This window comes from Mobula birostris, chromosome 17 (assembly GCF_030028105.1).
Source record: "Mobula birostris isolate sMobBir1 chromosome 17, sMobBir1.hap1, whole genome shotgun sequence".
Lineage (NCBI taxonomy): Eukaryota > Metazoa > Chordata > Chondrichthyes > Myliobatiformes > Myliobatidae > Mobula > Mobula birostris.
In genome coordinates, this window is record NC_092386.1 from 19,649,453 (window position 1) to 19,674,657 (window position 25,205).

Sequence of the window (25,205 nt, forward strand, 5' to 3'; positions counted from 1 at the left end):
CTTGCACTATTCTGTTAATTTCACAGCATTTGATTCTAACAAGTTTGCTGAGAGGTACAACATCAGTTGCCATCTGAAAATCCACACACATAACATTAACTCCATCATCCTTATCAAATGTTTCCATTATTTCAAGGAACTCAAATGAAACGTACTCAGTGACCATGTTCTTAAGTACACCAGCACACTTGCTTGTTTATGTAAATATCTAATTAGGCAATCATGTTGCGGCAACAATGCATAAAAAGCATGCAGACATGGTCAGGGTGTTCGGTTGTTCAAACCAAAGATGAGAATGGGGCAGAAATGTGATCTAAATGTCTTTGACTGTAATGGTTGTTGGTGTCAGACGTCGTGATTTGAGTATCTTCAAAACTGCTGATCTGGGGTTTTCGTGCACAAAAGTCTCTTAGCGTTTACAGAAAATGGTGTGAAAAACAACAAGCAGTAGTTAATGTGGGCAAAAACACTTTGTTAATGAGAGGTCAGAAACAATGGCCATACTGGTTCAAGCTGATGAAAAGCTGACAGTAACTCAAATAACCGTGTGTTACAACAATGGTGTGCAGAAGAGCATCTCTGAAGACACAATATGAAGTGGATGGGCTACAGTAGTAGAAGACCACGAACATACTTGGTGACCACTTTATTAGGTGCGGGAGGTAATACTTGGATGGCCAGCCCGACAATTGGTACCCAAACTGTACTTTATTCTGAACTCTGGCACAAAATGACAGAGGAAAAAGCTTCAAAGCCTTCCTAAGAAAATGCAACTCTCCATTCACTCCTGGGAATTCCGAAGTCCTTGAATGCGCAAAATATTGAAAGACCATTCAGAATGGTTTCAACAACGTCAAGTTTGTGCATCAAAAACGCAAAGGCCCAGCATTAATATCAGGTGCATCAAATATACCTAACATTAACTGTTTTGTTTATATATATGTGTGTGTGTGTATATATATGAGATTACCTGTAATTATTATTTATTTTACAATTGTACAGTATTAGCATGTGTGCAGATAAAATGTTTTGTATAATAATGGCTAAAGTTTATATACAACTTCGTGTGCTCATCTGTTTCCCTCACCTTGCAGAAAGTAGTGGGAGAAAATGACCTGTTAGGCCTCTGCTGGATCCTTGTGAACAATCATGGCTCTACGTTTTAAGAATGATGTAAAAGATGCAAAGGAATCAGAGCAAGTTTACCAAGATGTTACTTTAATACTGAGGGCAGGGAGCATCATTTCGAATTAGTTGGAAAGGTGTTAACTATCCTTGGAACAGAGGAAGCCAAACGTAATAAAATGTTTCAAAATGATTGCTATTGTTGACGGGAAATTTTACTTGTGGGCCAAATTTTAAAATCACTGGGAAAGGATTTAGAAAGTGGGAGAGCATTTTCTTTTCATAGATTTGGATTAAACACTCCCCACGAAGGAACTGAGCAAGCTGATTAAATTTTAAAAATGAGTTGGACAGATATTTAAAGAGTTGGTACTGGCAGGGTTAAGGAGAAAACGGCAGGTCAGTAAGGGAATGTAAGCATCACAGTTAAAGGCCAACTCAAGGGCAGGGCTCTGTGCGGCGCGGCTTTCTCTCATATGATGGGGCGTAAGATTTTTTTTACATTGTTAGAACGCGAAACTAGCGCACTATCTATCTTTTCATTGTACTGGTTGCGCCATACCCTTGATGACTAATTATCAGATCCTATTTGAACTATAATTTCAGTTTCGTCCCTCTTCCTAAAGTGCACGGGTGTGGAGGAGGGAAAGGGGGTGGTTCAGAGGATGGGAATACAAACGAGATTAATTCGAAACTCTTGCCCACAGTAACAGCGGTAGTACGCTGTAATTCTGCGCACATGTGTAACCGGATGGAATGAGAAACTGCCTCCTTATTGAATATTTCCCCACTATTAGAAATCATTCTGAAGGCCACGTGGTGGCATGATCTTCCTGTTACTAACAATCCTAGGCGCTGCCATGTCTTTTCCATTAGGATCATGTGATAATCCGGAGCTCTCCACTCCACCTGCCTGCATCCTGATCGCAGCTTGTTCGCCACCACCGCTTGTGTTGGAGGACTGCCAGCCCGTATCTCAGTAATTCCCAATCAGGTTGGTCTCATTTTGTCTCCTTACCCCAATCTAGCCTCAGTCATTTGTTCCATGGTCAAGTTAGCTTTATATCGTTGTGATTTTAGGTTTAATGTGTCCAATCTTGTTTCGAGGGCATCAAAGCAAAGTGAAAGGAATAGGTTGGAATTAACTTGGAAACTGAGCGGACTGCGTTCGCTGGCTAGCAGAGGTTAACCTGCTTCTGCTTGGGTTGTTGGTAGAGGCGGATTGGAAGTGGTGGTATATGATGACTGAATGCTGTGATTCTGCGAACACTTGGAGGTTAGAACTTGAAGATTCCGGTTTTACTGGGTGGAGTCTTCGCCTGTAATCCTTGACTAGGGTGGGGGGGGGAGACTGAAATTTGCTCAGAATTTATTGCAACCTCGTTTACGTTGCATTTATCTGAGGGGATCGCTTAGAAATGAGAGGGGGTTGTGTGAGGTTTAAAATAACGTGGGTCTGACCTCCTATTGAACCATAAGTCTCATTCAATCAGAAAACACCTCACCACCATCAGCACAGTGATCCATGGCAGAGATTTGTGATATACATCGAGGACCCGAGCATAGTTGTGATCTCGGGTCAGACTCATTTAAAGGCTGTGTCAGGCTAAGCGCAGAAATTATGATTGATACTTAAAAGAGAATAGCCGGAAGTGAAAACAGAGTCGCTCGCCCTTCTATTCCCTAACCTGTTGGATACGTTGAAGCGTTACATCATGGATATCGTAGGTAATAATGCTAAAAATAAAATGCCGTGGAAACGTAATAAGTGGAAATTGGTTATGAAAAACTGCAACGTAATATCCGGTATGGGATAGCGGGAGCATTTTCTGTGTGTCTGTGTGTGTGATGCTTTAAAAGGCGGACGCATCTTTTGCGTTTTAGCGAGGACCTGTGTACCCGACTCTTTCACGGCAAATTGGTCAGCCCTGCACTGCCAAATAAAAGTGCTTTCCTCTTTTCCAATCTTTTGTTTAATAGTGTCCTAAGACTATTTACCCTTTTAAAACAACGCAGAAGCTTTGGGAGAAATCCTGCAAAAAAAAACTTTTCCTATACAGTATCCTTCACAATTTGCAGTGTACTTTGTATATTAAAATCAGTATTTAAATTTGTATTACGCAACATAGAGAGAATCATGATCCGTGCCCAATTCTGACACAGTGGATTTCATTGATGAGAGATGAAACACAGAAATGGGGGGGGGGGGGGGCGGGGTGGTTTGGCTCAATTTGTCTATGCCAAGCGATTCCCATTTGCCTGTGTGGTCTATGACCTTCTAACCCAGGGATCCAACCTCTGGTCTATGGACCCTTTGATTAATGGTGTTGGTCCATGGCATAAAAAAGGTTGGAAACACCTGGTCTAAACCTTTCCTATCCATGTACCTGTCAAAATTTAAACATTGTCCCACCAGCTCCTCTGACAAATCATTCCATTCCATGTACCCGCCACCCTCTGTGTGGGAAAAAATCTTGATTGGAAATGCTGCCACTAATCAGTTACCGGAAAGTTTTAGCTCTTGTGATCCAAGGTGAGGTAGCCAATTTACAAAATTGGCTTGGTGGTTGGCAGTGAATCATGGTAGTGGGAGGTTGTTTCTCAGATTGAAGATGTGTGCCAAAGGGGTTTGTTCTGGTTCTCTTGTTGTTTGTGTGTGTGTATAGAGAGATAGATATAGATATTCAGATAGGGAGAGAGACGGAGATGAATGTGTGGGTGTCATGACTTCTAAGTCTGCAGCTGTAGCCAAAATTTATGATATAGTGAACAGTGATGAAGATTGCCTTGGGTTATAATGGAATCCTGATCCACTGAGAAAGTGGGCAAAGGAATGCAGATGGAATTGGATTAGTTGCAAAGATGCCTTTTGAAGGGTTAAACCAGAGCAGGGTGTACCGAGTGCGTGACAAGGCTCTGGGAGTGTTACTGAACAGAGAGACCTCAGGGCCCAGGTACATTGTTCCCTGAAAGTGGAAATACAAGTTGGTTGAGATGACGTGTTACAGCTGTACAAAATGTTAGTGAAGCTGTACTAGTAGAATTGTGTGCTGTTCTGGGACTCCTCTCTATAGAAAAGATGTGATTAAGCCAAAGAGGATGCAAAAAATGATTCATAAGGATTGGTGCTGGAGGACCTGTCAAAATCAGAATTCTGGGGAGACTGAATAAACTGGGTCTGTTTGTCATGGAGCCAAGGAGACTGAGGGTGGCTTTAGAACAGGAGTTTCTGACTTGTGGTCCACGGACCCCTTGCTTAATGGTATTGGTCCACGGCATAAAAAGGATTGGGAACCCCTTCCTGGGAGATTCATATAGGGGCTTAGAGAAAATAGAACATAGAACAGTACAGGCCTTTTGGCCCACATTGTTGCGCTGGCCTTTTAAGCTATTCCAAGATCAATCTAACCCTCCCCTCACACATAGCCCTCCATTTTTCTTTTATCCCTGTACCTACCTAAGAGGCTCTTAAATGTCCCCAATGTATCTGCCTCCACACCACCCCTGAGAAGCACAGTAATTTTCCCACAGTAGGGCATATGTTGAAGGAGAGAGGGGAAAGGTTTAAGGGGAGTTGAGTTTATTCACACAGAGGATGGTGGTATGTGGAATGAGCTGCCAGAGGAAGTGGTAGAGAGGGGTACAATTACAGTGCTAATGATATATTTGGACAGGTAGAGAGATAGAAAATCTTTTGAGAGATACGGGCCATACACAGCACCAGTTTGGGTATGCACCTTGTTCAACAAAGAATGCCCTCGGGCTCCTGTACCTCATTGCTGATGTCAGCTTCTTGAGTCACTGTCTTTTGAAGATGTCTTCTGGCGGGGAGGCTGGTGCCCATGAAGGAGTTGACTGTGTTTACAACTTTCTGCAGCCTGTTTTGATCCTGTGTTTTGGAGCCTCTGTGCCAGACGGTGATGCAACCAGTCAGAATGCTCTCCATGGTATACCTGTAAAGATTTTCTGGAGTCTTTGGTAGTATCCCAAGTTTGAATCATGGCTGATCCTATTTTCCCCTACTCATTCCCATTCCCTGGCCTTTTCCTCGTAACCTTTGATGCAGTGTCCAATCCATATCCATCTAATGGTGACTAAGCTGTTGAAAGCAGACAGTGGGGATCCACAGGGATGATTCCATGTTTCACTCTACAACACATCACAAGGATTATTTGCTCTTATTACTTACCTACTGCCCATTACACCACTGGCATTTGGGGAGGCAATGAAAGTTCTCTATCTCTGTTGGTGTTCACGGCTTCCTTCATCGTGTCAGTAGCTTTGCTCAGTTTCCACTACTGTCAAGAATAGTGTCACACTTAGCTATAGAAGGATACTTCTTTGCTGTTTGCATAACAATTTTGTTTTACCAGTCAGGGTTGTTAGCTCAGCTGAAGTCCTGAACCTGGGGACGTCTGCTCTTATTAAGAACTTAGATAATTCAGAAGAATCTTAACTTCAAATCAGGAGTTTTAGAGGGATTTCATGAAACCAATGGCACCCCTTTAGCTAAACTTCCAATTGTGGCAAACTTCTGCCAATTATAAACTTTCCTCCTCTGACCTATGCCAGTCAGTTATGGACAAGGCAAGTCTTGTGATGTTGTAGCGCATTTTCAGAAATGTAATGTAGTTACTGTATGCATGGTTATTTTCACATAGTCATCCTACTGGGTAGAAGAGAGAGGTGTGTTTGCTTTTGTTAATTCAGTAACAATAGCTAAAGTGTGGCACAGTGTACAGTTAGAGAAGCCGCTGTCCCACAGTGCCAGGGACCTCGGTTCAGTGACTTCATGAGGTTGCACTTCCTCTCTGTGACCACCTGGCTTTCGTCCAGACGCTTCTTTGTCCCAAAAATGTGCAGGTTGTGAAGGAAAGACGAGCAACTCGGGTACTTGCTTCCAAGGACTGCGCTCTGTATATGGACTTGGACTGTAGACTTTTCTCCAGTCTTGTAGTTTTTTCATATTGTGTTTTTCTTGTTTTTTTTTGTGTGGGGAGGAGGGATTTCAGGGTTGATGTGCTTGTTCCATTTTTGTTTTTTTTTGTTCAGAGAGGGGTATTAAGGGGTTAATGTTCCTGCTCTGCTTTTGTTTTTTTTTGGTGCGGGGAGGGGGGTTTGGGGGTTGATGATCAGGCTTGCTTTCTTTTCTTTCCTGCTTTCATGGCTACCCAGAGAAGGAAGAACTTCAGAGTTGTGTACTTTGATAATGAATCTTTGATTCTTCTTCTCATGTTCTCTATATATATATTTATTGCTCATTTATTATTATTATTATTATTATCTCTTTCTGTATTTGCACAGTTTGTTGTCTTTTGCACACTGGTTGAACACCCATTGAGTGTATTATGGTGATTATTCTATTCTGGATTTATTGATTATCCCTCAAACAAAATGAATCTCAACATTGTATATGGTGACATATATGTACTTGATAATAAATTTTCTTTGAACTTTGGTCTGTGTGGCTACAGGAAGGACACGTGGCTTACTCCTGCACCTATTGTCTATTGAAAACTCCATGCAGACAACAACAAAGCTCAGGGTTGATGCTGGGCCACCAGCTCCATGCAGTAGTGTTGTCAGTAGTTAGTGAGACAGTAGCATGAATGACCGTGCCACCATATCATCACTCTCAATGCAGCAGCTCCATGCAGAGGCCCGGCTAAAGTGCCCTGGGCATGTGGGGGTGTGGGAGAACTGGCGGAAGTTCAGAAGAACATGGATAAAATAAAAATGGATATGATTAAAGTTCAAATTTCAATGTAAATTTACTGTCAAAGCATATACCTAATTTCCCTCGGGATCAATAAAGTATGTCTGTCTATCTATCTATCTATATGTATGTCACCATATACAACCTGGAGATTTATTTTCTTGGGTGCATATAGAATAATATGCATAACAGAATCAATGAAAGTCTGTACCAACTTCGGCACACAGCAAATGTGCAGATTCAACAAACTATGCAAATACAAAAAGAAAGAAGAAATAATAAATATAAATAAGCAATAAATATCATGAATGCGAGATGAAGAGTCCTTGAAAGTAAGTCCATAGGTTGTGGGAGCATTTCAGTGATGGGGTGGCTGAACCCTTTTGTTCAGGATCCCGATGGGTGAAGGGTAATAACTGTTCCTGAACCTGGTGGTGCAAGTCCTGAGGCTCCTGTACCTCCTTCCTGATGACAGCAGTGAGAAGAGAGCATGGCCTGGTTGGTGGGTGTCCCTGATGATGGATGCTGCTTTCCTGCAACAGATGTGCTCAGTTGTGGGGAGGGCTTTACCTGTGATGGACTAGGCTGTATCCACTACTTTTTATAGGATTTTCCACTCAACGGCGTCAGTGTTTCAATACCAGGCTGTGATGCAGCCAGTCAATATACTCTCCATTACACATCGCTAGAAGTTCGTCAAAATTTAAAATGTTATGCCAAGATCTTCAGGAAGTGGAGGTGCTACCGTGCTTTCTTCACAATTGCCTTTACGTGCTGGACTCAGGAGAGGTCCTCAAATAATGACACGAAGGATTTTAAAGTTGTTGACACTCTGTACCTCTAATTCTCCTATGAGGACTGGCTCATGGACCTCTGCTTTCCTTCTGAAGTCAGTAATCAGTTCCTTAGTCTTGCCAACATTGATTAAGAGGTGGTTGTTGTGGCAGATTTTCAGCCTTCCTCCTGTATGCTGATTCATCACCACCTGTGATTTGGCCTAAGGCAGTGGTGTTGTCAGCAATCTTGAATATGGCATTGGAGCTGTGCTTAGCCACACAGCCATAAGTGTAAAGCGAGTCGAACAGGGGTCTAACACACAGCCTTGTGGTGCACCTGTGTGTTGATGGAGTTGTGGAGAAGATGGGTTTGCCAATCTGAACTGAGTGGGGTCTGAAAGTGACAAAATAGAGGATCCAGTTGCACAAGGAGGTATTGAGGGCAAGGTGTTGGAGCTTATTGAATAGTTTTTAGGGGGTGGTGGTGTTGAATGCTGAGTGGTATTAGTATAAGTTGGTGGTTGGTGATTGTCATGGACTGTTTCTCTCTGACTCAAAATATAAACATTTCATTTGTGCTACCTTGTATATGAGCTGCTGCCTCTGGATATGTGCTTTATACCTTGGTGCTTTCTGAAGAAAGTACGGATTGGCAATGGTAATTTCTTTTCCTAAATTGTTGAAGAACACAGATTCTTGATTGGTGTTTTTGGTGAGTTTGTAGCACCACAGTTGATATCTCACTTTACATTAAATTATATGAAATCTTAAATCTTTTAAGTCCTTCTGATGTTTGCCATAAACCCACTGACTCCCATAAATACCTACACTTCACTTCGCACTCTGTCTGTCATAAGAATGCCAATCCTTCCGCCCAGTTTCTGCATTTTCACATCTTCTCTCAAAATGAAGTATTTAATTCCAGGACATCTGAAATGTCTTTCTCCTTTGGGAAACGTGGCTTTCCTTCCACTGTGGCTGATAGAGCCCCCACTTGCATTTTTCCCATATCCCATCCCCCTCCAAAGAGAACAGAGCTGGAGTTCTCCTGGTCCACATCTTTCATTCTGCATCATCCTTTCTCATTTCCATCGGCTGCTCTGAGACTTCTGCTCTTGTCATGCCTTGTACTTCCCCGTTCTGCTTTCTGCAGATACCACGCCCTGGCCTGCCCACCCCTCACTGACCTTTGGCACTTTCCCCTACAACCACAGGAGGTACGGCTCCTGTTCCTTACTCCTCCTCCCTTACCAGCTGCCCATCCTTCCAGACGAGGTCTCAAGTCACTTGATCCTCAGCTGTACTTGGTGCTCCTGATGTGACCTCCTCTGTATCAACAAGACCCACTGCAGATCTAGTACCTACATCTGGTCTGCAGTGACTTTCCTGAACTCCCATTTCAATTCCCCTTACCATTCCTACACAGACCTGTCTGTCCCCGGCCTTCTCTACTGCCAGGGTGACACCCAATGCAAACTAGACAAGCAGCAACTCGTATTCTCCCAGGGTGGCCTACAGCCCAATGGGAAGAGTATTTGAATTTTTACATTTGCAGGTAACCCTTATGGGTCTTTCAGTTAACAGTTCTGTTTCTCCCTGTCCCAGTTGCCACCACCTTCGTTCTCCCCTCTTCCCCCACCTGACTCGGTCTGTCTTGACCTGCCTCTGTCTCCATAGTCCACCACTCCCCCTTCCCTGTCAGATGCCATCTGCCTTGTCCACCACGCCATCTTGCCTTTTTATATTGACTGACTATCCCCGTCTCTCCACCCCGATGCATGGTTTTGGACCAAGATATCACTATTTTCTCTGCACCCTCCCCCCCCGCCCTAAAAGCTGCTGCTGAACTCAGTGAGTTCCTCCAGTAGATCATAAACCTGAGATTCTGCAGATACTGGAAGTCCAGAGCAACACACGTAAAATGTTGGATGAGCAGCAGGTCAGGCAGTGCTTTGGAGAGGAATAAACCGTCAACGTTTCAGTCAGAGAGCCTTCATTGGAACTGGAAAGACACACACCACCTTATTCTGGCTGTGTCCCTTTTAGTCCTGACGGAGGATCTTGGCCTGAAACGTCGACTGTTTATTCCTCTCTGTAGATGCTGCCTGTCCTGCTGAGTTCCTTCAGCATATGGCGTGTGATTCTTTGCTGCTGTACCCTAAGCTTTTCCACCAGTTACATGAGAAAAAAGATGGATTGTTTTCTGTGTGCCTGGACGAACGCATTGCCAGGAATACTTGAGGGGCTCAATTGTCTCGGAGAAAGCAGCGGCCTCCTTTGCTTATTATCCTGTTAACAATCTTAACCATGTACTTTTTAGTATGGGTGACTGCAGTTTATCAACAAGTACATTATGGCAACTTGCCAAGACTTAAAAGGACCTCAGAAACCTGTGTCCTGTGACTTTGACAATCTTATAATAGAAGGATAACAAATGACGTTGAGAATGAAAATATTTCAGTGGGAGATAATCAGGAAGGCAAAAGGAAACTTTCTGGAAAAAGTAGCTCTAATGAGCCTGATTCCGCTTAAAGTGCATTCTTTACAGCTTTTACAGGGCATGATGGCTTGTTGTTTGGAGGTTTATTAAAAATTTAAGACACAGCATATGACAGCGGTCCCCAACCACCAGGCCATGGAACAGTACCGGGCCACAAAGCATGTGCTACCGGGCCGCGAGGAAACGATATGAGTCAGCTGCACCTTTCCTCATTCCCTGTCACGCACTGTTGAACTTGAACATAGGGTTGCCAACTGTCCCGTATTTACCGGGACATCCCGTATATTAGGCTAAATTGGTTTGTTCCATACGGGACCCCCCCTTGTCCCGTATTTCCCCCACTAAGGTAGAGCATTCCTATGAAACCTTTCGTGCCGAAATGGTGTACAGCGAAGAAGCAATTACCATTAATTTATATAGGAAAAATTTTTCAGCGTTCCCTGACCCAGAAAATAACCTACCAAATCATACCAAATAACACATAAAACCTAAAATAACTCTAACATATAGTAAAAGCAGAAATGATATGAATACACAGCCTATATAAAGTAGAAATAATGTATCTACAGTGTAGTCGGGAAGATTGAGCCAAAACGATTTGTGGGGGAAAAAATCGGCACATACGTGCATGTGCGCAGAGGTGCCCGCGCAAGGCTTCATGGTCATGGTAGTCTTTCCTGGGGTAAACACAAGTGTCCTGTATTTGACTGCTACTTTTGTCCCTTATTTGGGAGTGAGAAAGTTGGCAACCCTAACTATAAAAGACATGTTGAGGTGAGTTTAACCCTACTTGAACACCCCCCCCCCCGCGGATCCGCAAGAATATTGTCAATATTAAATCAGTCCGCGGTGCATAGAGGTTGGGGACCCCTGGCATATGAAGACCCAGTAGGAATGGCAGATTTCTACCCCTGAAGAAAGTCAAGTCATCAATCGGTCCTCCACAGCATTTTTGGAGCAAATACTGGAAGACCTTGGCAGGTCAGACATCTGTGGAAGGAAACGACCAGTCCGTGTTTCAGATTGAGATGTTTCAGGGAGATAGCTAGTATTTTTTAAAAAAAAATGTGATGGAGCAAGAGCTTTTGTGACAGGATTTTGGGGCCTATTTCATGTCCTTTTTTTCATGGAAAAAAAGGAAAAGAAAATTCTTGAAAAGGAAAAGCAATGCCCCTCACGTTCTGGAAAACTGGAGGATTTGGGCAAACAAAGGGAGATTCTGTGATGGCAGTGGTGTGAAAGCTGTCCAGTTTGGTAATATGTGGTTAATAAATGACAGAGTAGTTAAGGAGAAAATAGAAAACAACAGTGTGTTGGAACCATGAAATACAGAGCAAAGCTATTGCTGGAACTCTAAAACAACAGAAGATACTCAGCAGGCAGCAAATGTTGAGGGAGAACTGGCCAGTTCTGGCACAACAGGAAAAGCAACTTATCTAAAATTATTAAACTTCTTTAAATTTGGCCTACTTTTATATAGGAGTACTCTGATGGGGGAGGATGAGCTTGTCCAAATCTAGACTTTTCAATCTGTACACAAAAGGAATTTTGTCTCTACAACTTTTACTGAAGAACTAATAACCAGTTTTCAAAAACCTGGCAGAAAAACTTAATGAAAACCTGTCAAATAAAGTTGCTTGTTGATGTTGATTGCACTTGTATACTTTGGCACATTTAATTACGTTTTATTCTATATAAATGTTTGTCTGATGGTTTTTTTTAATTTTGACTTTATTTTATGACTATATTGATTTATCTTTACAATCTCAGTAAAGCACTTTGAGCCAGTATCTTAATGTATCAAAAGTGCTATATAAATAGTTATTATTAATTCAGTATTTGAGGGTAAAAGGGAAGATTAATTTTCTATCCCACTCTGACTTCCTAGATGATCGGAGCTGGTCAGAATAGAAACAGGATAGAAAATTAAAGTGACATGTGACTTAGGGTCATTCTTGCTAACAAAGAAGAGAAAACATACAACGCAGAGGTGACTACATTGTTGACATAGTCTCCAGACTGATAGAAACATAGAAAATAGGTGCAGGAGTAGGCCATTCAGCCCTTCGAGCCTGCACCGCCATTCAGTATGATCATGGCTGATCATCCAACTCAGAACCCTGTACCAGCCTTCTTTCCAGACCCCCTGATCCCTTTAGCCACAAAGGCCATATCTAATTCCCTCTTAAATATAGCCAATGAACTGGCCTCAACTATTTCCTGTGGCAGAGAATTCCACAGATTCACCACTCTCTGTGTGAAGAAGTTTTTCCTAATCTCAGTCCTAAAAGGCTTCCCCTTTATCCTCAAACTGTGACCCCTCATTCTGGACTTCCCCAACATCGGGAATAATCTTCCTGCATCTAGCCTGTCCAATCCCTTTAGGATTTTATGCGTTTCAATCAGATCCCCCCTCAATCTTCTAAATTCCAGACAGTATAAACCTAGCCGATCCAGTCTTTCATCATATGAAAGTCCTGCCATCCCAGGAATCAATCTGGTGAACCTTCTTTGTACTCCCTCTATGACAATGTCTTTCCTCAGATTAGGGGACCAAAACTGCACACAATGCTCCACGTGTGGTCTCACCAAGGCCTTGTACAACTGCAGTAGTACCTCTCTGCTCCTGTACTCGAATCCTCTTGCAATGAATTGCCAGCATACCATTCGCCTTTTTCACTGTCTGCTGTACCTGCTTGCCTAATGACAAGAACCTTGTCTTTAATTTCCAATAATTTCACCCCCTCCTTTTTCCATTCCCCATTCTGGTTGCTCTCTCACTCGTTTTCCTCAATTGCCTATCACCTCGCTGGTTTCCCTTCTTCCCTTTCCTCCATGGTCCACTGTGCTCTCCTATCAGATTCCTCCTTCAGCCCTTTGCCTCTTCCACCTATCATCTCCCAGCTTCTTACTTCATCCCCTCTCTGACAACAACCCACCTCCCCACTCTCCTGTCCTTGCGTATCTATCACCTGCCAGCTTTTATTCCTTCCCTCCCCCCTCCCCCCCACCTTATTCTGGCTTCTTTCCCCTTCCTTTCCAGTTCCAGTTCCAATTCCTTTCTAGTTCCAATGAAGGGACTTGGCCCAAAACATTGACTGTTTGTTCCTCTCCACAGATGCTGCCTGACCTGCTGTGTTCTTCAAGCATTTTGTGTGTGTTTATAACACAGAATTCAATGAACTGATTGGAAGGGGGATTGTTGAGGTCACTGGAGGGTGGGAAAGGATGAAGTAAAAAGATGGGTGTTGTATGAGAAACTGGTGTGAACAGCGAAATGGGGCAGGGAAACGGAAGAGTAGGCCAAGCCTAGTTAATATTCACCTGACTGTAAGCAGAAAGAACTCTCGGTACCTAGCCCAGACTGCAGAGGTAGAAAGGGAAAAGAGTTAGCATCTTGGGTAAAGTGGCTGCTATCTCAAGAAGTGAGCTGGCAGAACTTAGAGCAGTCTATCGTTTGGGTCACTTTGATGGATCTTTTCTACCCTGACGTGGAGTGGCACCGCCGTGCGGTTAGCACAACTGTACAGCGCCATTCCCAGATCTGTAAGGAGCTTGTCCGTTCTCGCCATCACTGCATGGGTTAGCTCCCACACTCCCAGGATTTCCAAGTTAGAGTGAGCACTGTTCGCTCAGCCATGCACAGCAAATATCCAGATGGGGTAGGGCTCTTTTTTGGAGGTGTAGGCACGGTAAGTTGGGGCCGGAAGCACGGCAACACATCACCCTCAACACATCCCCGCAGTGTGTTGGTCATTGCTGCAAAACAACGCGTTTCACTGTATGTTTCAATGTACGTGTGAGAAATAAAGCTAATCTTTGATGTGGACACAGTTAGAAATACTGCTTCAGCCATATCTGTATTGTGAGGGAAGCTAGGATTCGCTGAACATCGACATGAAAAGAAATGGATGATGTTTGTTTTGGTCATTTTAAAAGACTGCGTCCATACCATGGTTGGAGCAAAAAAGAATTTTGATCTGCTAACTTGTACATTTTTTCTAAACATTCACTGTCCAAACAGTGCAGGTTGGCTCTTCAGTAACTGAGATTGAAAGGTCACAATTTATCTCTAAACTTCAGCAGTTGCTAGAATTGCATAATTTAGATCAATATTTGGAGATCGATCTGCACAGCCAATAGTCCAACTTTAAGACAAAGGAGCAGAATTAGGCCATTTGACCCATTGATTTTGCTCTGTCTTTCCATCTGATTTGCTTTCCTTCTTGACCCTATTATCCTGCCTTCTCCCCATAATCTTTGATACACTTACTAAATAATAACCCATCAGCCTCCACTTTAAATATAAGATATAGGAGCACAATTAGGCCATTGAGTCTGCTGTTCTATTCCATCATGGCTGATTTATTTTCTCTCTCGACCCCATTCTCCTGCCTTCTCCCTGTAACAAGTCTCCCTCTCTCAAGGTTGCATGCAATATTGAATATATCAAATCTGCTCTTGTAACAGATTCCCTCCATTCTGCCTGTGGGTTTCAATTGTACTCCTTTGCTCACTTGTTTAAATATTGCTTGGTATTTTAAAGATAATAAGATCCTGTTCATTCAGGGCAGCAAAAAAAAGCAGGTAGTTTAATACTTATTTATCGTATTGCTAAGAAATGCCATTATGAATACCTTCAGCCAGAGGGTGAATCTGTGGAATTCATAGCCAGAGGTGATTGTGCAGGCCAATTCATCCGGTATGTTTAAAGCGGAGATTGGTAGGTTCTTGATTAATAAGGGTGGCATAGGTTACAAGGAAGGCAGGCAGGAGAATGTCATTGAGAGGGAAAATGCATAAGCTATGATCAAATAGCAGAGCAGACCTGATGGACTGAAAGGCCTAATTCTGCTCCTGTGACTATAGTCTTATGACTTCAGAACCTTAGTCTAACTTCAGTATGTGTTATATTTGTTTCCTGACCGTGTGTTCTGTTATACCTTAGACTGACCACTGCCGATTTTGGAATGGAGGTGGACCTCAGTGGCATTTCCAGGGCAGTCTTGCCTGTCCTCCCTGCTCCTGCTGTTGAAGTGAGCTCTCCGGGCAAAACAGAGCCAGAGAAACCGCGTAGCTCCAGCACCCCATGCTCGCCAGTCAAGCGGACTGCGTCAAGCTACCAGATTCTTCACATGGACACCAACTACTTGGTTGGATTTGCCACCGGTGGTGAACTTTTAAAATTGGCCCAAAGGTGGTCGAGTAGTGATGGGGGTGCTGCTGACGTTGTGCCCAAGCAGCAAGAAGTAGGGCTGACTAGAAACTCGCGTGTCTGTAGAACCAAGAACCGGTATTACCAGCCGTACGAGATCCCAGCTGCAAATGGACGAAGGCGGCGGCGAATGCCAAGCTCGGGGGAACATACCATCAAGTCATTGTCCTTTGAACCTAACAGATGTCTACGTGGCCCCTTGCCAGTTTGCCTCATTAAAGGGAAAAGAGCCCAGTCAAAATCCTTAGATTACCTAAACCTTGATAAAATGAATATTAAGGAGCCTGCAGACACAGAAGTGCTGCAGTACCAGCTACAACATCTCACGCTTAGAGGGGAGCGTGTATTCAGCAGAAATAAAACTTGAAAAGAAACGTATTGCTTTATTCAATCTGCACAAGAAATAATACTGGGCTTGCAGAAGTCCAGTGATGTATTTGCCTGAAATTCATCGTGACTGATGGGAGTAGTCGAACTGAAAAAAAATTGACAGTAGATATTTAAGTTTTCTTGAAGGAACATTGATTCTATTCAAACCATGCACTGGGCTGCAAAATCAGTGCTCTGTGGTAGAATTAATGTGGGTTAGATAGTGTGGGTGGCCAGTGTTATGTTGCAGAAAGATTAGAAGCAGTGTGCTCCATTGTTACTGGTAAATGGTGAAAATGGTCTTCTGTTGTTGTTCTGGCAGTAATATGGATGGCTGAGGTACTGCTGCACTGTTATTCTGTAGCAATAATAACCAATTGTCAACATTGTCTTCTGTTAACATTTCTGCCTTTTCATTTAGTTAGTTTATGAGCTGATACACTTCTATTGGAAGGCAAAGATATATTATCTAATTAAATAAATGTAGCTGTTTCAGTCCAATCCAGCAGGAAGCAAATCTATTTTAAATTTAATATATTTTGCATTTATATAAAGGTTCAACTTATTCTTGACCACCATTTTAAGCCAGTAAATCTTTGGAATTGCTGAGAGTTAAGTTCTTAACTGCTCATTTATGTTGCAGTGTGCTTTAGAATCAAGGTGAGATTTTGACTACAATCACCTTTACTTGACCTAAATATATTAACCCAGATGCTTCATGAACTAGCTTTTTCAAATATAAAAAAAAGACAAATATACAAATTATTTGTTAGGTTGGCAGGCCGGCTTTAACTTTGTATTTCCACAACTGAATCAGTGAACGAGGGAAATGTTTTAGCAGAATGATTTGTCTTTCTAATTTAATATTTAATGTAATGATTATAGATATATTAATATGTTAAAAGTATAAATGTTTTTCAATATTTGTTGGTTTTGTAGTCGGTCTGCATTGCCCAACTGACCTTGAGCAATGCAAAGCTTCCTATGATATTCATTGGCATTAATCTTCAATGTTGCAGCAAGTTTCCAAGTGCTGAAGGACTTCACAAAAGTAACTAACTTAATCCTTTCTCAGTTGGCTACTTCATTTTGATTTTATTATTTCACAAGAATAGTGTAATTAATTTGGCAGAAGGTGTTTTTTTTAATGATAAACTGCAGCTGGTCAGTCTTTCCCATCCATCTTGCAATGATACCTTGTGTTAAAAATCTTTTACTTGAATCCTGTGTAATTAACTCCAGCTTCTTCCTCCTTCCGTCTACACCACAGAAAATGCACAAACTGGAATGGGTGAGGTGGTCTTTTATGATTGGATGGAAACCCTGCGAAGCTATTGATATGTTTTTAGTAGATTGAATATTCAGATTGTATTAAAGCTTTAGAACAATTAAATCACTAAAATTAATGTTCTTTTCAATTTTTCCAAACAACTTAAAATTTTGGAAGCAAATCTCTGTACTGAAACTGCATTTAGTCAGCTGCTTGAAATTTGCATATTGTTTTAACTTTTAATACTGTTACCTAAGCTTTTCTCCTTTATCTGACGTGTTTAAGCTTATAACGGTAAGTCAGTGATTGGTTTCACATCTTCCATTTCACATGGCCCGCTGTATTTTGCCAAAGTCCACTTCTCTGTGTTTCTTTTTGAAAAGATTTTGACGATTTTGTTAACTTTTCTTCAGAGCTGCCTAGAGCAATTAGGCTCAGCTGTGATGATTTAGCAATAAAGTATGATACCTGTTACTGGGAACTGATCTAAATGATGACTGAAACTATTCTAGTTCCCTGTGATGGCTGTTAATGCTTCATCCCAAATTCTGGGATGGTGTGATTTTATTTTTTTGAAATACAGAGCAGTAACTATGGAAACAAGTAATGAACTCCTTCCATACCTTCTGTCCTCTGGTTTTTGGGATAGATGTAGGATCTTGTGGCAAATATCGCAGCTGGAAAGAAATAATGATTTCTAAAATGTATATTTGTATTGACAGCCTGTTGCAACTCAGAATAAAATTCTAATTGGGTGTTCGAAACAACTAAGTAGAACAATAATGTCAGTATAAATTCAAATTTCCCAATTTGAACTGCTAACAAGCTCCTCGCAAAGCCTCAATAGATAATCTGTGCAAATAAATCACTATTTGTGATTTTAAAGAAGGAGTTCTTTTGACTCTAAAAAGATGATCACATTCCTTTTGTATTGCTTTCTTTAAATTAAGTAAAGAGATTTTCTTTCATTTACCAGTCTAGGCTTTATGGCAGTATGTGAAAGATAATTACTTATTGCCAATAAAAAAGATCTTTTCTAAATTATTCTGGTTGATTGCAGAATTAATTTTATTGATCCCATATTACTGAATTGCATTGTAAGTTTGCAATCAATGGCAATATTTTCCTTCATTCAAATAGTACAGACAATGAGGGAAAATGGCATACAACCACTCTATTACTAATTGTGAATTGCCCTTGAACACATAACCTTGCTGTGGCATGTCAGAAGGCACTTGAGAGTTGCTATGAGCAACACAGAGGCCAGACTTGGCGAGGACAGCAGATTTCCTTTCCTCAGGGGTTTCACTAAACTGGTAACATTTTCAAGGCAGTGATGTAGTTCTGCAGTCTGTATTTTGGTACAGGTTCCCTTTTAGTTTGGACATTTTAATTAGCTGAATTTGTGATCTCTCAGTTATCAGAATCAGGCTTAATATCACCTGCATATGTGGTGAAATTTGTTGTGATGTGTTGTTGCAATAGAGGTCGAGTGCATCTCTTGATTGTGGCACCGTAGTGCAGCGGTGAGCATAACACTTCACATCGCCAGTGATCCGGGTTCAATTCCTGCCATTGTTTGTAAGGATGTATGTTCTTACTGTGACCACTTGGGTTTTCTCTGGGTGCTCTGGTTTCCTCCCACGTTACAAAGAGGTTAGTAGTTTGTTGGGCCAGAAGGGCCTGTCACCCTACTTAATCTTTAAATTAAAAAAAGTACTATTACACAGTAACATTATACCAGCTTTTGAAGTGAGATAGAACCATACAATGTGGTATTATGAGACTGTCTTCTAAGGTTAAATTATCTGCATAAAAGTAATATTCATGCAACAAAATTGAATCCTTAAAATCATATCTAATTTTTTTTTTTTTGAAAAAAGCAACTTCCATACTATCTTCTGGAGAACACAGCACTTAAAAAATCTTTTACAACTTTTTCTTTTTAATCTGAACTGTTATGGGCCTTGACCATGGGGTATTGAAACCTTGTTTTAAATGAATTTATTAATGCAGACACTTTCAAAACTGTATACTGACAGTTCAGTCATTGAATTGAACAATAAATTTGGATGTAATGTGACTTAGTTATTTATGTTTCTGTCCATACTATCCGTTATTCTTTTAAAGTGAACAAACAGGTATTAAATAAGCTCTATTTGTCACAACCTATAGTAAATACTGTATCCTAAAAATGACAATGCTTATATTTTAGTTCCTTATTGAAGGCTTCTCTGTGCAGTTTAACAAATTTTGAAAGTAATGCTAAAGAAAGTTTGTGGCCCTAGTATTAAGTCAGTTTCCAACAGCTCTTGAAATTTTTATTTTGCAGTGCACGGATGCCTGGTCATGTTGCTTTTCCCTCAGCAGCGGCACAGGGAAATTCCAGTTCATGCTAGCCTTCAGAAGGGAATTTGAATCATTTGTTTAGTTCTCCAATGCAATTGCAAGAAGACTAGTCTAGGCTTTAGGAGGCTGTTTTAATGCCTATTATAAAAGCAACTCCCAAGTTTTGAGTGACATCAAGATGTTTAGAGCTGGATAACTAGCTTAGTGTGAGGAGTTTTGAAAACAACAATGTGCTTGGATGGTCCAGCTGCCTGAAGTTGCATTTATAAATGCAAGAGATCCTACAGATGCTGGAAATCCAGAGCACTGCACACACAAAATACTGAAGGGACTCATCGGGTCAGGCAACTAATATGGAAATGAATAAACAATCGACGTTTCAGGCTGAGACCTTTCATCGGGGCCTGATGAAGGGTATTGGCTGGAGACGCTGACTGTTTATTCGGTTCCATAGATGCTGCCTGGCCTGCTGAGTCCCTCCAGTAGTTTTGTGTGAGTGGTGCTCTGATGTGACATCAGCCGGATGACTTCCACTTCCCTTTAGGAAGTTTTCCTGCAAAGTGGTGAGGATATTATTGAATATTCTCATCATAAAGTATTTTGAGGGGGGCTGGAAATATTGTTTGAAGTTGTTGGAAAATGACAGTGGTCATTCACGTCATCAGGACACAGAATCCACTGTATCCACAGCAACATCAGGTCACATAGAATCCACCGTATCCACAGCAACACCAGGGCACATGTTGGACAATTTGCTGAATGTATTTTGAGAAATGAGCAGATTCTGTAACTAGCCATTATATATTAACTAAAATGATCATTGTGGATGTGACTTCCTTTGCTTGCTTTTGACTGCATCATTACAAAGCTATAACAAAAAAAGTGCTAGATCAGTCGCATGTATCTCAAAGTAAATTAAATGATTAATCTTTGATCTAGGAATGTTCTTGACAATTACTATTGTGGTTGATGCATTATCCTGAAATTGCCCTTTACAAAGATAAAACTGGGAATTGTTAAATGTGGTTGAGCTGACAAGTTTGTTTTTATGTGAGAAGCTAGTATTTTATAAAGTAAGCTGATTTCATGACCTGCTTTTAAATGTTCATGGTCCAGTGAATCTAGTTTATTGTACCGTATGGTATAGCTTTAATCTCAAATAGATGATTTTACAATGTTTGAGGCTACATATCTTGCTGCTGTCTAAGCTTAGAATGTACAATAGATCTGCAATGATGTATACGCACATAATCTACCAATAATTAGGAATGAATTGTGCCTTCTGGATACAGGGTGCACTTACTGCAAATGTAATCTTTACGTGCTTTCTCCCTCCCCACAAATTGGAGCTGCTGCTCGTCACAACTCCATTTAAAAGTCTTAATTATTCTCACAAACAGGGTTAGTTAATCAAACAATACTTGTCCCAAGTATATTAAAATGCAATAGAATTTCAATTTTCACCAACACACCATAAAACATAGGAACAAATTAGCCCATTCGCCCAATGTAGTTTGCTCCACCATTCCATCATGGCTGATTTATTATCCCTGTCAACACCATTGTCCTGCCTCTCTCTCCCCAACCCCGGAACCATTGACACTCTTAATAATCCTATCAACTTCTGCTTTAAATATACCCAATGATTTGGCCTCCACATCCATCTGTAGCAATGAATTCCACGAATTCACCACCTTCTGGCTGAAGAAATTCCTCTTCATCCCTATTCTAAAGGGACATCTATCTATTCTGAGGGTGTGCCCTCTGGTCAGAGACTCCACACTACAGAAAACTTCCACTCCATCTCATCATTCCAATATTGTATAGGTTTCAGTGATACTCCCCCCTCCCCACCCCTCAAACTCCAGGCCCAGAGCCATCAAATGCTTCTCAGATATTAACCCTTTCATCCTCGTGAATCTCTCTGATGCCAGCTTATCTTTTCTTAGATATAGGCCAAAAACTTTTAATCTGTGGAAACCCCTTTCCATTAATGCAAGAAACTAATATACAGGCGTAAGGGAATTTTAAAAATATTAGAGTGGAAGTCGGAGTAGTATGGCACAGAAACAGACCCTGTGTTTCTGATCCACCTGCATCCAGACTATGGCCCTCCATACCCCTCTCAAACAGGTACCTATCTGAACTTCTCTTAAATGTTACAATTGAACCTGTATTTACTGCTTCCAGTGGCAGCTTGCTCCATACCTCCATCTCCCTCTGAGTGAAGAAGTTCCCCTTGTATATTCTGTGGCTCAATTTATTTCTTTGTACTGCCTTTTTTCAGATGTATCCATGCCGGATTTAGATTGCTACATTTTAAGATAGTAACATCTACACTACAACCTGGCTTATAATCCAAGGGTAACTCCTCTACTAGGTTACAGTAAGTTAGCTGGATTTGGAACTCTCATCTACACTTTTCTGTATGTTGTCTGGTAATACAGAAGAGCAGGCCTAGATCACTCAACCCTTCAAACCTGTCCCGCCATTAAACATGACTGTGGTTGATCCTCTATCTCGGTGAGTTTCTCATAATCTCCCAGTGAGCTTCTGTACGTAGAACATAGAACAGTACAGGCCTTTGGCCCATGATGCTGTGCGGATCTTTTAACCAACTCAAAGATGAATCTATCCCTCCTGTCTTAGATAACCCTCAATTTTGCGATCATCCATGTGCCAATTAAGCAATTCTTAAATGCCCCTACTGTATCTAACGCTACCATGACTTTCAGCAGGGTGTTCCATTCACCCACCATTCCCTGTCCGACAAATGTGCCTCTGCTGTCACCCCCTATACTTCCCCCCAATGTCCTTAAAATTATGCTCCGCTGCATAGACCATTTCCACCCTGGCTGTCCACTCAATCTACACCCCTTATCATCTTGTACACCTCTTTCAAATCGTTTTCATCCTCCTTCGCTCCAAAGAGAAAAGCCCTAATTCGCTCTGCCTACCTTCATATGACATGCTCTCTAGTCCAGGCAGCACCCTGGTAAATCTCCTCTACGCCCTCTCTAAAGCTTCCACATCCTTCCTATAATGAGGTGACCAGAATGGAACATGATATTCCAAGTATCTCTGGGATATCTTTGTTGACCAGAAACCTTGCAAGAGGTTCTATCTAATCTGACCTGTGGTTATTTGGTTGTGCAATTGAGTCATTTTAGAATTTATTAATGGGATAGAAGTACTATGCTTGATTATACATTCATGTAACCAGGGATAATCCTTTTTTAGTGCAATTCAACTTGTGTAATAATAAGTGCACGTTAAGCCAGGAAGTATTTGGATATTATTTATTTTTTACATTTTTTATTGAGTTTAATATATTGTCTTCAGCAAATTATGAATGAAATGCATAAAATGATACTGCTTATAATCAATAAAAAAAGTTTCCAAGGAAATAAGTTTGTTTTGTGTGTCTTTCGTTCAATGTCTCTTGGATTTGACATGGTATTGACTGTAGTGTTAAGGGAACCTTGAATCGAGCTAGGTATTACATAAATGACTTGGTTTCAGTGTACACTCAGCGGACACTTTATTAAGTACACCTCGTGAATACAAATATCTAATCAGCCAATCACTTGGCAGCAACTCGATACATAAAAGCATGCTGAGATGGTCAAGAGGTTCAGTTGTTTCAGACCATACATCAGAATGGGGAAGAAATGTGATCTGAGTGACTTTGTGGAATGATTGTTAGTGCCTGGCGGAGTGGCTTGAGTATCTAAGAAACTGTTGAACTCCTGGGATTATCACACAGAACAGTTTATAGTGTTCACAGAGAATGGTGCAAAAAAACCAAAAAAAAATCCAGTGAGCCGCAGTTCTGTTGACAAAAATGCCTTGTTAATGGAAGAAACCAGAGGGGAGTGGCCAGCTTGGTTCAAGCTGACGGGAAGGCGACAGTAACTCAAATGCCCTCATGTTGCAACAGTGGCGTGCAGAAGAGCATCTCTGAACACACAACACGTCGAATCGTGAAGCGAATGAGCTACAGCAGAAGACCAGACATTGGCTATTGAGTGTATATCAAATGGTTTACAAGTAAACGGGAAAATTTTACATTCTTAAAGAATTTTTAAAACATTTAAGCAGGAGACAATTGGCATATGGATTTTACACGGAATAAAGTCTATGCAGGTTATGTACTCGTAGTAGAAGTGCGATCAGTCAACTTGAATAAGATGTTCACAGCTGCTGATTGTTCTCATAGCACAGCTCCCTCTTGAATAGATTTCACAGATTATCTATTACAGCCCATACTCATAAAACACCATGCCACAATCTGGTCTTTGGTGATGGGAAATCTAACTATATAAAACACTTTTTATAGCTATCCATTAAGCAACTTTCTATCAGTACAAAATCAAATGACAGGTCAGCTTAGCTACAAATGAGAAGATCTGCAGATGCTGGAAATCCAAGCAACACGCACAAAATGCTGGAGGAACTCAGTAGGCCAGGCAGCATCTATGGGAATAAAAGTACAATCTATGTTTCGGGCCGAAGCCCTTTGGCAGGTCTTGGCCTGAAATGTCGACTGTACTTTTATCCCATAGATATTGCTTGGCCTGCTGAGTTCCTCCAGCATTGTGTGTGTTGGTCAGTTTAGCTTTTGGGACATCCCATTTATTAGTGTGAAATATTTCAGAAATGTTCAATATTGATAAATTAACCATAAGTTAAATAAGTCATCTACAGATCAGTACTTTAAAAGCCATATATTTAGGGTGAGAAGGGGTAATTTTCTTACATGGATGGGTGGGTGCCTGGGGAGGTGGCAGATACATCAGGGACTTCTAAGAGAAGTTTAGATAAGTAACTGAATGTGAGGAAAATGGAAGAATATGGATATTATATAGGCAGTTCAGTTTAGTTGGTCATTTGATTACTAACTTAATTGGTTCAGCACAACATTGAGGGCCAAAGGGCTATTCCTGTGCTGTACTTGTATATGTTCTGTGTATACAACACAAAGTATTCTGGTAACGTACTGGGAATGAATTATCCATTAAGTGTCACATGATATATACTCAAACTTCACTCTTGTTTCAGGATAACTTGTGGAAATGCATGTTGTGAGCAGTTTCCAAAAGAAAACAAATTTGGCAAATGAAAAATACATATATGCAACAAAACAGCAGGCATGTTATGAATAACTTCCTAAAAAGGAGCATAAATGCATTAAACAGAAGACACTAACCCTCTGTTCTTTTGCCTGTTCATGAATAACTTAATGGACTCATTGGCTGAGAACAAACTTGAATTCAAGTTACTGAGAGTGCTTGAGAATTTTTTTGCAATGCTGCGAACTTAATTGCATTAAGCTTTGGAATGTTACTGATATTTTACGATACACACCATTCAGGTTTTATTGACCTTCTACAGACAATTTTCTCAAAATGCTGGTTATTACATCTTCCATCAAGAGTGGCTAATGTTCTTGCCAATTTTAAATCACTGTCAAAATGGCTGGAAGATATTTGTATAGCACCTCTAAATTAATAAGTTAAAGGCATCCATTAGTCTTGTGAGACCTGGATCTGCGCCTGAAAAGTCTTCACTCCAGGGCGCAGGCGCCTGGGCAAGGTTGTATGGAATTAAGTTAGCAATAATAATAATGTCATTAATTTGATATTAATATAATATTTCTATTAGTCAAATTAGTATTAATACTAATACTATGCTAATACTAATTAGCATTAGCATTGTCTGTACTCTATTACTTAGTAGGTAATACTTTATTGATCCCAAAGGAAATTACATTGTCAGAATAGCGTTCCAAGTGCATAGATATATATATTAGAAGAGAAGTAGAAAGAATAAAAAAATAAGTTATCACAAACAGTCCAGCAGGAGGGGTTCATTACTTCTCCGAC

At 41.0% G+C, this 25,205-nt stretch overlaps 1 protein-coding gene across 1 annotated transcript; it reads left to right on the top strand.

The window, feature by feature from the left end:
• Positions 1–1,781: 1,781 nt before the first annotated feature.
• Positions 1,782–22,716, top strand: macir (macrophage immunometabolism regulator). The gene is made up of 2 exons (XM_072281345.1): positions 1,782–2,119; positions 15,066–22,716. The coding sequence occupies exon 2, from the start codon at positions 15,088–15,090 to the stop codon at positions 15,697–15,699; it is 612 nt and encodes a 203-aa protein (XP_072137446.1). The 5' UTR covers positions 1,782–2,119; positions 15,066–15,087; the 3' UTR covers positions 15,700–22,716.
• The last annotated feature ends 2,489 nt before the right edge of the window (positions 22,717–25,205 follow it).

What these genes read in the sequence shown, in the direction of transcription:
- macir (XM_072281345.1), top strand. Translation starts at nt 15,088, where the DNA reads ATGGAGGTGGACCTCAGTGGCATTTCCAGGGCAGTCTTGCCTGTCCTC.